The 14,498-nt window shown below is 43.4% G+C and overlaps 1 protein-coding gene across 7 annotated transcripts in view; it reads right to left on the reverse strand.

The window, feature by feature from the left end:
* Window positions 1-14,498, reverse strand: part of PPP1R13B (protein phosphatase 1 regulatory subunit 13B) — an 87,789-nt gene that overhangs the window by 13,522 nt on the left and 59,769 nt on the right. For 4 of the 7 annotated variants that reach the window (XM_063439184.1, XM_063439182.1, XM_063439187.1 and 1 more), the window contains 3 exons: window positions 14,080-14,244; window positions 13,562-13,742; window positions 12,780-12,938 (listed from right to left, as the gene is read on the reverse strand). In XM_063439184.1, the coding sequence (XP_063295254.1) occupies window positions 12,780-12,938; window positions 13,562-13,742; window positions 14,080-14,244 (505 nt within the window). The remainder of the gene's footprint in view (window positions 1-12,779; window positions 12,939-13,561; window positions 13,743-14,079; window positions 14,245-14,498) is intronic. The other 3 variants (XM_063439183.1, XM_063439186.1, XM_063439185.1) reach the window with 3 other exon arrangements.

The following is a 14,498-nucleotide window of genomic DNA, read 5'->3' on the forward strand; positions in this document are numbered from 1 at the left end:
ATTACTTGAGGCATCACTTAACCTTGGTTTGCATATACCTCAGGTTACCATGAACCAGACCAGACTTATCTTATGATGTGAATCTTTTAACACTCATCTTCCTGCATTGGTTCTCCTTGATCTAGAGCCTTATACTTATATATCGCCATTATCTGTGCAGCAGCCTTCCTCTCTGCTATACTTCCTATCAGGCTTTGCACAGACCTAACTACTAAGGGTATAAGACACGGTAGGAGTAGACACAACAGTAAAATCAGTAGGACTCCACCTACCACTGCCTTAAGCCCTCCAAACCACTCATACCAGCTACCAAACCAACTACTTGGATTGTACCCTTTCCATACCTGAGTAGGCACATGCACTAGTTTAACCATATGGCTAGTAAGCTCAGCTATTGCTTGCCCTTCGTCATCTATTTGAAGACAGCAATTGCTCAGGTTAAACTTCCCACATACACCTCCCTCTACTGCCAAAAGGTAATCCAAGGCTAATCTATTTTGGTACACTGCTGTCCTCATCCTGGTATTATGCTTCGCTAGAAGATTGAGTGCTTGTGAGGTCTCATTAGTAATAATCTCAACCACCGCCTGTAATCTTATAATACGGTTGAGCATATAAATTGGGGTTCTATAACCAAAGGTACCATCTTCTGCCCACGTGGCTGGCCCATAATAATCTATGATACGCTGGGGAGGCCATTCATTATCTTCCCAGGTGCCTATCTCTAAGGGTCCCCTTTTCTTCCTATGATTCACATCATACACTTTAACACCTAAAGTCTCACCTGTTTCAATCGGTAACAAGAAGAAGGATGGTTTGAGCATACCCAACACACATGCCCCTTCCCAGTCCTGTGGCAACTCCGAATAGGCTTTCTTACCACAGATCCAGTACAAATTTGCTGGGGCTCTCCAGGTAGATGTGATGGATAAATCAAACCACACATCCTTTAAACTGGCATATCTAGCAAACGGGTTAGATGGTTCTGAGACATTTGAAGCCGACCACCAAGTTGTATTTTTAGTATCATCATCATAAGCTTTTTGCCCTAGACAAGTTAATTCTCCTACAGAAGTATTATACATTATTCCTTTCCTTGCTATGCAAACATAACCTATGATGGAGGTCTTTAATCTCCACTCAGATTTACCTCTAACACTCAAATGATAATCGGCTTGTGTAGATATTAGTTGGTCAACTGCCTCAGAACCGGACATTACCTCCTTTGCTTCCCAAGGCCATTGGTCTCCCATGTTAGTACCTCCACACACATAGCAGTTGGTAACATTAAGACTACCGGCAATACTTTCAGCTAGGTCAATGAACAGGTTTTTAGCGTTATGGGGGATCTTATTATCTATACTCATCTCTTCATAAAAGGAATGGTATACTTGATGAGTCTGGGAGGATACCGTATCAGTCTCTATTCCTATAAACAATAATGTCCCAGGATCTAAACCCGTCCCGTATATCTGAAACCCAAATAAATTTCCATACTTATCTAGGAACTTGTCGGGGTTATTAATAAGTATATGGACTGGGTTGCATTCCATAGACTTACAATAAGGGCTAGTCGGCAACTTAGTCACTATCATGTCTTTATCTACTGTCTGTCCCCAAGTCGCCCACCCCACACAAGACCAATATGGACAAAAGTTATAGTCTTTATTTGGGCATCTAGGACTCACATATTTATTTTTACTACTGGGACAAATATATTTATCATTAGACCCATACGTCCTCTCCCATCTAAGATCCCCACATACATTCCACGGTTTTCTACCACTTGATATCGCCTTACATGCATCAAATAGCAGAACACCCGAAGAATGTACGGATTCTAACACCGTCTTATTAATTAGGGTCCCCTGAGGATCTCCATTCCTGAGAGTCAACCAAATTGTACGAGGTTGATACTCTGGACTGAAGCACTTAGGTTCTCCTACTCCTAAATGGCACACACTATAGTCTATATTTAGGTATCTACATCTCGATACATCTCCTTTACACTCGTATTGTGAATGCCAAATTAGGGTTTGGGAAATATGGTTACCTGTTCTCGTAGTCTTAATGCATACCTCACAGCTAGGAGTGTCGGTACCTCTACCTTCCTGAATATAAAAACACATATAAATAAACACAATCAAAAGCACATCTTTCGCCGTCATCCTCAGTCTTCGTCCGTGCGATGGAACCTCAGCTTCCAGGATGTGAGGGCTGCAGGGAATGGAGTTCTGCTCGTCTTCACAGGTGTCCCTTCGAGACTTTCCTGGCTTATACACTATGTGTTGGTAAGCGGACAGGCTTTATTATGGCCTTCTCACTCACACCTGTAACAATAAAATTTGTAATCCACAATAATTCCTCGTTACTCCGACTGAGTAGTGCGTTTCAACCGGATCTTGCAGGGATTCTCTGGATCTGCTGTAATTTGCCAAGAATCGACTGCTGCTGGTTTAACCCTGGAGTGATGTATCCACGGAGTTACTTCGGCTACTTTTATCGCTGTAGGGGTAGACAAAAGAACAACATAAGGACCTCTCCACTTGGGCCCTAACGGTACATTATTCCACTCTTTAATCCACACTTGGTCTCCTGGATGATAACTATGAACAGGGGGATAAATATTCACAGGTAATCTATCTTGTACCCATTTCTGTACCTCCTCCATAGTCTTACCCAACTCTACAACCTGCTGCCGGGTAATTCCTTCTCCCAACTGACTCAAGTCCCCCCTTAAGTTACCAAGTACGGGAGGTGGTCGCCCATACATGATTTCAAAAGGAGAGAGGCCCATCCTTCTGGTAGGGGTACTGCGGATTCGCAATAAGGCTATAGGTAAGAGAACGTTCCACTTAAGTTGGGTTTCCTGACACATTTTAGCCAACTGGTTCTTTATAGTTCTATTCATTCTCTCTACCTTACCAGAACTCTGGGGTCTATATGCAGTATGAAGCCTCCACTTTATACCAAGCATATGAGTCAGTTGTTGTAGGCACTGGTGAACAAAAGCTGGACCATTGTCCGATCCTATAGAACAGGGTAGTCCATATCGGGGTATTATTTCTCGTAGCAGGAATCTTACAACTTCTCCTGCTTTCTCTGTACGAGTAGGACATGCTTCTACCCAGCCTGAATAGGTGCACACAATTACCAACAGGTAACGATGTCCACCCGATTTAGGCATTACTGTAAAGTCTATTTGTAGATCGGACATGGGGAGTCCCCCCATAAACTGGACTCCTGGTGGCTTTACTGGTCCTTGTCTTGCATTATTCTTAGCACACGTTACACATCTGCGTACAATGGCCTGAGTCAAGTTGGACAATCTTGGTATGTAGAAATGTTTCCTGAGAGATTCTTCAGTACTGTCTCTCCCAGAATGTGTCCCGTTGTGATAATTTTGGACAATTTCTACCGCTAGTGATGCTGGTATGACTATTCTTCCATCTTCTAGCTGATACCACTTGTTCTCCAAATACTTTCCCGGTTCAGTCTTTAACCACTCCTCTTCTTGAGCTGTATAAACTGGAGTCCATTGGGACAGTGGAGTTGGTATAAGAGCAGCTATATGCCCTACATACTCCTGTCTTCCTGATTCAGCAGCACGCTTAGCTGCACTATCTGCCATCCGATTTCCCTTGGTTACATCACCATCTCCTCTCAGATGCGCTCGACAATGTATGATACCGACTTCTTTCGGCTCCCACACTGCTTCCAATAGTTGTAGGATTTCAGCTGCGTACTTGATTTCTTTGCCTTCTGAATTCAGTAGTCCTCTTTCTTTATACAAAGCTCCGTGGGCATGAGTGGTTAAAAACGCATACTTAGAGTCCGTATAGATATTTACTCTTAAACCTTCAGCCAATTGTAACGCTCGTGTTAGTGCTATTAATTCTGCCTTTTGTGCTGATGTTCCTTTCGCCAATGGCCGAGCTTCTATCACCTTGTCTATTGTTGTCACTGCATATCCTGCATAGCGGATCCCTTCTTTCACATAACTACTGCCGTCGGTGTAATATTGAACATCGGGGTTCTGGATGGGAAAATCACGAAGATCTGGTCTACTTGAGAATACTTCATCCATTACTTCCAAACAATCATGTTGACTTTCAGTAGGTTGTGGCAAAAGGGTAGCTGGATTTAAGGTGTTTACAGTCTCTAAATGCACTCTTGGGTTTTCACACAACATTGCTTGATACTTGGTCATACGGCTATTACTAAACCAATGATTTCCTTTGTAATCCAACAACGTCTGTACTGCATGTGGGACTCGTACATAAAGTTCTTGACCCAGAGTGAGTTTATCGGCTTCAGCTACTAGCAGGGCGGCTGCAGCTACGGCTCTTAGACAAGGTGGAAGTCCGCTGGCCACTGCATCCAATTGTTTAGACATGTAGGCAACAGGTCTTTGCCATGATCCCAAGTACTGTGTCAATACTCCCACAGCCATTCTTCTTTGCTCGTGTACATACAGGTAGAATGGTCGTGTGTGATCAGGTAGACCTAATGCTGGGGCACTCATCAAAGCCTTCTTCACATCTTCAAATGCCGTTTGCTGTTCTTGGGTCCATAGGAAGGGGTCGTGCTCTGTACCTTTGATAGCTGCGTACAGAGGTTTTGCCAGTATCGCATAGCTGGGAATCCATATCCTACAGAAGCCTGCTGCCCCCAAGAATTCTCGCACTTGTCTTCTATTCTTGGGTATTGGTATTTGGCAGACAGCTTCTTTTCTCTCTGGCCCCATAATCCTTTGACCTTCAGAGATATGGAATCCCAGATACTTGACAGTTGGCAAACACAACTGAGCCTTCTTCCTGGACACCTTGTATCCTGCCTTCCAGAGAATATGTAGTAGATCGTGCGTTGCTTGCTGACATTTTTCTTTTGTAACTGCTGCTATCAACAAGTCATCTACATATTGTAACAATACACATTCTCCTGGGATAGACTCGAAATCCAGTAGATCTTGACTTAGAGCTGAACCAAATAGGGTAGGTGAATTTTTAAACCCTTGGGGCAGTCTTGTCCAAGTCATTTGGCGTTTTGAGCCCGTTACAGCGTTCTCCCATTGGAAAGCGAAAATACATTGGCTTTCTGCGGCAATTCGGAGGCAAAAGAAGGCATCTTTGAGATCTAAGACTGTGAAGTAAGTAGCCCCGCCCGGAATTAAAGCAAGCAGGTTATATGGATTGGGTACAACTGGATGTATGCTAACAACCGCATCATTGACTGCTCTTAAGTCCTGTACAGGTCGATACTCATCTGTACCGGGCTTTTGAACAGGCAGCAATGGGGTGTTCCAGGGGGAAGTACAGAATTTTAGGATACCATACCGTATGAACTTATCCAGATAGGATTGGATGTTCTTCTTAGCCTTCTGCGGAATGTGATATTGTCTTAGGCTCACTGGATAAACCCCATGTTTCAGTTCAATTTTTATTGGTGGAATATTGCGGGCCAGTCCTGGTGGGTTGTTCTCTGCCCAAACTCCTGGTATGTTAAACAATGTCTCATCACTCCTAGGGTTTTGGCTAGTCAACACTGTATAAAGTCGCCACTCTTCTTCCTTTGGTACGGATAAAGTCATAATACCTGAAGGTCCATTAAACTTTAAGGATGTTGTTCCATTTGGTAGGAACGTAATCTGCGCTTGTAATTTTGATAGCATATCACGTCCCAGCAATTGGACTGGACATTCAGGCATATAAAGGAATTGGTGTTTTACTACGTGGCCTCCCAATGTACAGAGTCGACTTTTAAGAACCGGTTTTTCAGCACTTCTTCCAGTTGCTCCTATCACAGTAATAGTCCTTCCAGATGGAGGAGCAACTAGATTAGTCACCACTGAATGTTCAGCACCAGTGTCGATCATGAACGCACTCCTTTTCCCCCCTATTGATACCTCGACCATAGGCTCCGCTCGACCAAGGGGGATGGAGCCCGGTCGGTATCAATAGTCCTCCATGACAGTGTCAGCCAATCCTACAAAGTCCCTACCTTCTCTATCGCGGGACCTTTGCGCTGCTGGAATATACCTGTCTTCCCTAACACTTCCTCTGTTCCCATTACTCCCTCTATAACCATTACTCCCTCCGGGGCCTCCTCTACCTCTCGCTCTGCCTCTAAAGTTTCCGTAGCCTGCCCTGGGTAGGACCCTCTCGTACTGCTCTCTTTGCGGACATTCGTTCCTCCAATGCCCTTCTTCCTTGCAATACGCGCACTGATCCCTACTCAAAGGCTCCCTACTCCATCTATTATTGCCTCTATCTGGGCCCCGTTTATCTACGCCTGCGATCGCTACCGCTAGCATATCAGCCTTTTTACGCATCTTGCGCTCCTCCTCTTTCTTGCTTTCTGTTTCCCTATTCATATACACCTTATTAGCTACCTCCATTAGTTGGGTGATTGACATACCTGCAAACCCTTCTAGCTTTTGTAGCTTGCGCTTAATATCTCCGTATGCTTGGCTGACAAAGGCGGAGTTAACCATTCGGGAATTGTCTGCGTCTTCCGGATTAAAGGGGGTATACAAGCGGTATGCCTCCAATAATCGGTCATAAAAGACACTGGGCGCTTCATCGCTTTTCTGGATCACCTCAACTGTCTTCGACATGTTAATGGCTTTCTTTCCTCCGGCTTTCATGCCAGCAATTATAGCGTCTCTATAGGCTCTGAGTTGAACCATATCAGCACCATTTACGTTCCAATCGGGATCGGTGTTGGGATAGTGTGTCGCGGCCCATGCTGCTGGATTGGCTTGGTTCAAAGCACGGGCTCTATCCTCTAATGCTTTAATGGCTGCTTGATTTATTCTTGTCCTTTCCTCATTGTTAAATAAAGTCATTAGTAACTGCTGGCAATCAGCCCATGTCGGATTATGCGTCTGTACTATTGAGGTGAACAGATCAGTCATAGCTTGTGGTTTCTCAGTATACGAGGAATTATGGGTCTTCCAGTTTAAAAGATCGGTTGTGGTAAATGGGACATATACGAAGACTGGGTCAGCGTGTGCCATTTGACCTGCGGCATCGATATAAGCTGACCCGGGATTCAGACGAAGAGGCATCTGATAGTGCTTTAATTGTTGGGCACCAGTCAACTGTCGGGTTTGGATGGGGCTACGTAGAGAGGCGTCAGTCATGGGTTCCGGTCGGGGAGAGATAGGGTATGGGGATGTGGGAGGTCGGTTTTGGGAAAAGGTCGTAAATAAAACACTTCGAGCCGAGCTAGATGAAGCTTGACCGGAAGTCTGAAGTGGCGCCAAATCAGGATATTCGTTTCTAATGGGGGTGGATTCTGGTTCCGGAAGGGGAGATTTAGTACGAGGGGGGGTGGATCCTGTACTGGAGGAGGAAGCGGAAGTGGATGAGGGTAATGAGGGGAGGGGTGCAGGACTTCCTGCGTTTGCGTCACTTCTTCTTAACGGAAAGTAAGGGGGCGGCAAAGGGATCTCGGACTCAGGGGGCGTGTCCAAAATGGGCCTAACACCAGTCCTAGTGGACGAGCAAGTCCTAGCTACCATGAGGCGACACTGCTCCTCGTGGCATGTCTGGAGCCATTTTGGCGAGTCATTTACGGCCTGTCTCCAACAATCAATATAAGGAAACTGGCCGTAAAGTTCAGGCCTACCTGATACAGCCACGTGTAAGCGCTGTACCAGAGTTGGATCCAAACTGCCACGTGGCGGCCATGCCGCAACCAAAGTAGGCCACTCCCTAGTACACAAAGTGACCAAACGTACAGGAGACATCTTTACCCCAAAATCACAAACTTTGAATCCCTTTTTAAAATTCTTAACCATACATCCTAAGGGATCCGGAATCGTTGACTGCGACGCACCCATATTTAACAGTGGAACGTCGTCGACAACGATTACTATACACGCGTACTATTCAACAGTCACACCCGTTTCCTCTGGCAACAGCACCACGTGGTACGGTTACCAAGTGAAACGTACACAATAACAATAAACACTCAGGGAATTCCCGTACACACACAGCTGTTACACCAGTCACTATATAATCAATATTATGCCCTTTGGCGTAACTATACAGTCACCCACGCTATAATTCTCTATATACGAATTACCCGTCTATAACACACCCCAGTAACATCGTCTTTTACAAATAGCGGTTACAGTACGGTTAGCATAGGTCAAAGCACAAGTTAAGGTCACAATACAATTATTAGTGGTTATGGTGTTAAACATGCAATGGACGACAATGATTAGTACTTATTATATAATGTCAGTAAATATACAGGGTTATGGTACCGTGCACTATAATACAGCAACACACTATTAACACTCTCGCTAGACGGCTGAGCTCGCGCTATCTAACAAGATATACACTTTACTAAAACAATCGTTAACACATTTACAATTCCCAACTAAACTATTGGCCAGTACCTTGAATGGACTACCTAAAACTATATACACCCGTTTTGGTTAGCCACACTGCCCAATCACCACATATACATAGCGAGCTAGAGATCCGAATTTACACAGGCGCCTCTTAGTCGCACTATACAACGAGCTAGAGATCCGAATTTACACAGGCGCCTCTTAGTCGTACTATCAAAAGTCTAGTGGGTTCCAAATTTACACGCCTTCCCACTTAGCCCAGATAGGATGAGAACTAGCGAACCGAATTTACACAGGCGCCGCTTAGTCTCCCGGTCCCTCCGACCTAGCGAACGTAATATACACCCTAGAACGCTAGTCTAGACAAGACACCGGTGTCCGGCTAGGGCTATCTTACACCTGGACCCCGCCTGACTAACCAAATCAAACGGTCTGACTAAAGAGCGTTCGATCGAGCGGTGCGCCTTCGCTCCTTCCCTCCGACAGAGGGGGCAGATACAGATTCAAAAACCCCTTTGGGCCTACCGCACAATCGGTATACCCCTAGCGGGTCCTGCCGTCTAAAACAGCAGTTATCTTACCTCCTCGTTCCTGAACCTGAGTTCACACTCATCGACGGGGACACCCCAGCACTTCTCACGTAGAGGCCGATGATCTCCTGGACAACAGACCAGTGGCGCCGAGACGAAGGGAGGTCCACGCAGAAGTTCAGGGGTGCAGCCGTAGAGAACGTGGGCAAAGATAGACCGTCTCACGCCTCTGCCTCTCAGCTACCGTTGAACGATGAGCTTCCCGGCCAATGCACCAAATGATACCGGAGAAACTGACGGAAGCCAAGCACAGAGAGATGGACACAGGTTTCTTCAGGAAGGAAGAGATTCTTTATTGGATCACCGATCGGGACTCAGAGGGACTAGCGTCACCAAAATACAGCAAAGTCTGAGTACTGAATACATAGAGTACATTCCTTATATAGCACTGTAGCTCCTCCCACAATTAACTACACCCACACATACCCTTAACCTATTTAATAAATAGAGTCTAAACTCATCCATCCGGTCTAACCACGTGGCTCATCTGATACAAAGGAGAGGGACGCGTAATTCCAGTTCTTACATTCCTGCACCTGGTCAGTACAGTGATAACAGTATCTTAGCTACGTGTAATTAACTAACTGATACTACAAACACATATACATACATATGCCTTGTGGCAATCTTAGCCTGCTAAACTTGTATTTTACTGGAATTACATCACAAAATCTAATTTAACATAGGAGACACACCTGGAATTTAGCCATGATTTTCACAGTGAATATATGTCATTTTGAATTGATCCGTATAGCTTAAAGAAAATGTTAACTTCATACTGTTAATACGTGACAATTATTCATTAATTTATTCCTCAAGAAAATATGAAAGCACTGTTCCCCTTAATTAAAATAATTACATACATTATATTTAAAGACAAACTACACACAAACAGAAGTGATTTTCAAATAGATTCACTAGATTTTCAGCTAAATTACAAAATTAGATTGAAGCGACAGAAATGCTTAAACTAAAGTCATTTTATATAAAAACGCAAGTTTGCAGAAACCTTTATGTTTAGATAAAAGTTATAGAAATTTGAATTTTTACCTAGGAAACTCAGGGAGATCTCTATGTTTACAGCCGACAGGGGGCAGCCATTAATGTATTCTCACCTTTATAGTTTCCAATTACAGGAAAAAAAAAATCTGAATTCTAGCCATATTCTGATTGGCTTCCCATGCTGTGAAGCTAATCAGGAAACTGCGAAAATTTTAAGCTACATCGATTAGAAAAAGCAAAAAGACAGAACAGCTACTATAGATTCCTGCATTTGTAAAAACAAAATGTTTCTTGTGCTTCTTTATATAATGGCTCATTTTAAGCATTACTGATACTACAATGAAATACGTGAGTTGGCAGAATGTGAAACACCAAATCGAGCATCGTTCTATTTAGGTCACAGGTGCTGTGATCACGCAGTTTAGGGTTTAACAAATACAGTATCAGGCACTGTCCTGTGTACATGTCCTCTTTTCTAATCTTAAAAGGAACCTATCGTGCCCCAAACTAAAAATAGGGTTTGCTCCCACCTATCAATCAATTCGTTGGCATTGACTCTATGCCAAGGAATTAATTGATAAAGGAGAGCAGTACGTCTGCTGTCCACCCATCATTGACTAAGGAGTACAGGAACTACGTTAAGTAGCATCAAAGACTGAGCGTCGGCGTCATGGAAGTTTGTCCTGTTTGGTGAAGCATCCTCAAGCAGGGGAAATAAGTGAAGAGGCCAGGCAGAGAGGGGGTTGTAATGAGATTGCAGTGAGCGAGTGGAGGGTCAGCAAGTGATAGAGACTTTTTTTTTTTAAGAAGAAACGTCTCCACAGCAACCAGTGACATTTAAAGTACGTCAAAAGCCCAACACGATACTCATCAATTGCATGACCTTAATACACGAGTTTATTTTGTAGGCTTTCTGCCAGAAAAAAATGTAAAACTAGGGCACAGGGCAAAATTTTATTAAATAGAACTAAAAAAAGAAAATGTGATTAACCTAAAAATGAATTCACTGCTCGTTTGGGGTTTCAAGTCATAGTAGGATAATTGAATAAAATCATTATTTTGAGCGATTTGATTGCCAATTATAGAAAACATACAGTCCACGTGTGGTTTTAAATTCTGGAAAGAACTGGGATCTGATTCAGCATCAAAGTCTGACACGGTGCAAAGCACGTTCTCTTTGTGTTTGTCGTCTTCTACATGAGCAAAATAACAGAATGAAAGGGACCGACTGATCTGGGGTCTTTGGAGTGTGGGAGCATTACAGATGGAAATGGATTGGGGAACCTGCATAGTACCTTACAGGAGGCAGAGTTCTCTTTCCCTTTTGTATTGTTGTGTTCAATTATATATCAACCTGCCTGTATGATTACCAGTGTTCTTTTTACACATATTGGAAACACTCTGAATAAGAGGATTACATAAGAACCGTTAAATAAATGTTACCTGCAAACGATTCTGATCAAGACTAGAGGTGTAGAGAAAAATAAATAAAATATACATATTATCCCTAAATATTGGTTTGTGTGATTTGTTGTGCAATTTATATCCTAGATACAAGGATATAACAAATGGACGGACAGACACAGATATTCCCTCTCACGCTTTGTCACATCACAGATGTACACACAGCCACACATTTACCAAAACACATACTCAATTCCACACACATATCCAAACAGATACGCATGGCCACACACAGACATATTGCCACACATATTGACAAACAAATACAGACTGCTATACAAATGTAAGGGCTGGCAAACACACAGATAGCACTAACTGAGCTGTATTATCCAGCCTTTGCCTGCCTGTGTATTGGAGAAGAGTGGCTTCCCTGTGGTTCATAGGGGCAGTGAGCTGCTCCAGGCTGCAGGTAGCACAGGCCTTCCCGTGTGGCTTCCTTCTCGCTGAGAGGAAGTGTGCTGACATCCCTTCCTCCTAGTGCTGCTGCACAGGAGAGGAACACGGCTTCACTATGCTTTAATTCTTTAAAGCTGTAGATCTCCCCCAACTGGACTGCCTGGCATTTGTGGGCCCCTTAACAGAGTAATGTCCATCTCCCCATGATGGCTGCCCAGTGTACGAGTGTCCACCATGGGGATGTACAATCAAAACTGGTATAAGACGTCGAGATCTGGGATCTAGTTATCAGTCATGGCAGGATATAGCCAATGAGTAATATGATCTTTCTTTTTGATTTTGATAACAATGATACACTGAGGTAGGCATTAGCTCTAGGAATCATGTTGGACCCTTCTTTTCCGAAGTAACACGATTTAACTGGTGGACACCACCTCTCTATTTTAACACCTGGACCTCAATTAAGAGACACGTGAGGACTCACTTCTAAGCCATTAAAGCCTGTAGAAGACTGGAAGCACTACATAAGTCTGTTACACACTAGGGTATATCCTGCAGTAAGGTATACAAAGGCCAACATGGTATGATGGACACTAAAAATATATAAAATAAGGATCGTAACAAAGCTGAGCCCCTCAAACCTATAGTATCTACCGTGGGATCGATATGTTGGCGATGCGGATACAAATCATTGGGCTGGTGACAAATCATTACAGATAAGGACACAAACAAAAGTAAAACAAAACAAAAACAACATTTTACAGCATGAGCATAATTAATAAATAAAAAGCGTCAATTATAACCCTTGTTGATTGGAAGGGAGTTAATAGTACACATGCAAACATTCAATACAATGGCAGTGATACGAGAAGATAGGAAGCAGCTCTAGTATGTGGTTGAGTCTAGTTAGTACTTTTATCTCTCTACACGGGAGTAACAGTTCTCTTCCCGGTTAGACTCACGGTGCAAGGTGCCAGAGACAGCAGGTGCCTGAAGGATGACACTGTGATCAGAAGATTGTAGAGAAGAAGTGGGAGATGATAGCATTGGATCCACTATGATGTCTAAATCTGAAATCTTCCAGGGACCTGGAGATTTTTTCATACACCCACTGTCTGCCTCTATTGGAGGAGCACAAAATGTATAACAGACCGCCCAGAGATTAGGAAAGAAAAACAAAGCACGCAAACCATGGAGAAGACAGGACAGTAGGATGCAAAAAGAAAAGCAATGATGAGAAAAGAGACACAGAATTGCCAGCAAAACAAAGACAGCAATGCAGTTTAAATGAATACAAAACAGAACAATGGAATGGAATGATAGAAAAATAATAAGTGATAAGGGATTGTGTCGACACTCCGGGATCCATCACGCAGTGCTTTTTTATGAAATGCCTAATCTGGCACCATTTTGATTTTAATGGGACCCATGTAGCATTTGCACTGTCATACGCTCCCCTGTATTTCAGTTATGATTTTAAAAAAAGGCAGTTACGCCACACGTTAGGCCATTGCATCCTGGGTGAAAACACTTATTTTTGCCCAAAATTTGATAGACAATGCAGAAGTTTATTCCACTTTAATTGAGTGTCAGGAAAAGGACTGAGCATTATTTGGGGGTCGGGAGGGGGGAAACAAAACTATTTTTGTGAAACATTTTGAAAACACTTTGATAAAAATACAGGAAGACTAATACTAACAGTGAGACTTTTGTGAGTTTTCACATTTCAAAATGCCCAACCTACCAGACTTAGAGCGCGCATGTGTTCCGCTGGCAGTCAGAGAAAGAGACTGTGGTTTGACTGGATCCGCAGGCATGGTATAATTCACAGCGGTAGGAACCTGAATATACGGCCCCACGGCCGCTACACGCCCAGACGCAGATAACGTGGACTGGGGAGACGGCGCTCCATTGATGCGATTCAGCTGTAAATGGAATGGGACGTGAGAAATATAAAACCACATCACAATATCGGGGTGACTGTCAGTAATGCGAGCGGTTGGTTTATATGGATGATCTGGCGCACTGAATATTACAACATTCTCACAAAGCGTCAGGGAGTTTAGGGTTTGGCCATCCCATCGCCTTTCCCTACATTCACCACTTGACAGCAGCAGCTTGTTAAAATGAATCATAATGAAAGGGCACAGTTTGACAACACTCATCTCTGCAAGCAGGGAGATAAGCTTCTAAATTAATACTGGGCAACAAATGACATGAAAAAGAGATGCAGGACCCCTCTCCCCTGTATTAGTATCTTACGGGAATGTTTTCTTTTTGACGTGCCTCAACTTTCTTCTTGTAGAGACGTTCGCGCAACTCATTGATTCGTTTATCCATTATGGCGACTTCAGTGTTGCGCTTGTTCAACAATTCCTTCTGCTGCTGAAGTTTTGAATTTTGTTCTTGGTTGAGGCGATTCCTGATCTGAAGACATAAACAATAGCAAAACATTTTACAACAGACAAACCAGAGGTATTTTTGGCCAGGTAATCGCTACTCCTGACTAATAATTATTTAAATGGCAGCATTTAGGAGGAGACTTTTTACTTAAAGGATCACTATAGCGTCAGGAACAAAAAACATGTATTCCTGACCCTATAGTGTTAACACCACCATCTAGCCCCCCCTGGGCTCCTCACGCCTCCATAAATATAGTAAAAATCTTGCTGTATTCAAGC

The sequence above is a fragment of the Pelobates fuscus genome, chromosome 13 (genome assembly GCF_036172605.1).
Source record: "Pelobates fuscus isolate aPelFus1 chromosome 13, aPelFus1.pri, whole genome shotgun sequence".
Classification (NCBI taxonomy): domain Eukaryota; kingdom Metazoa; phylum Chordata; class Amphibia; order Anura; family Pelobatidae; genus Pelobates; species Pelobates fuscus.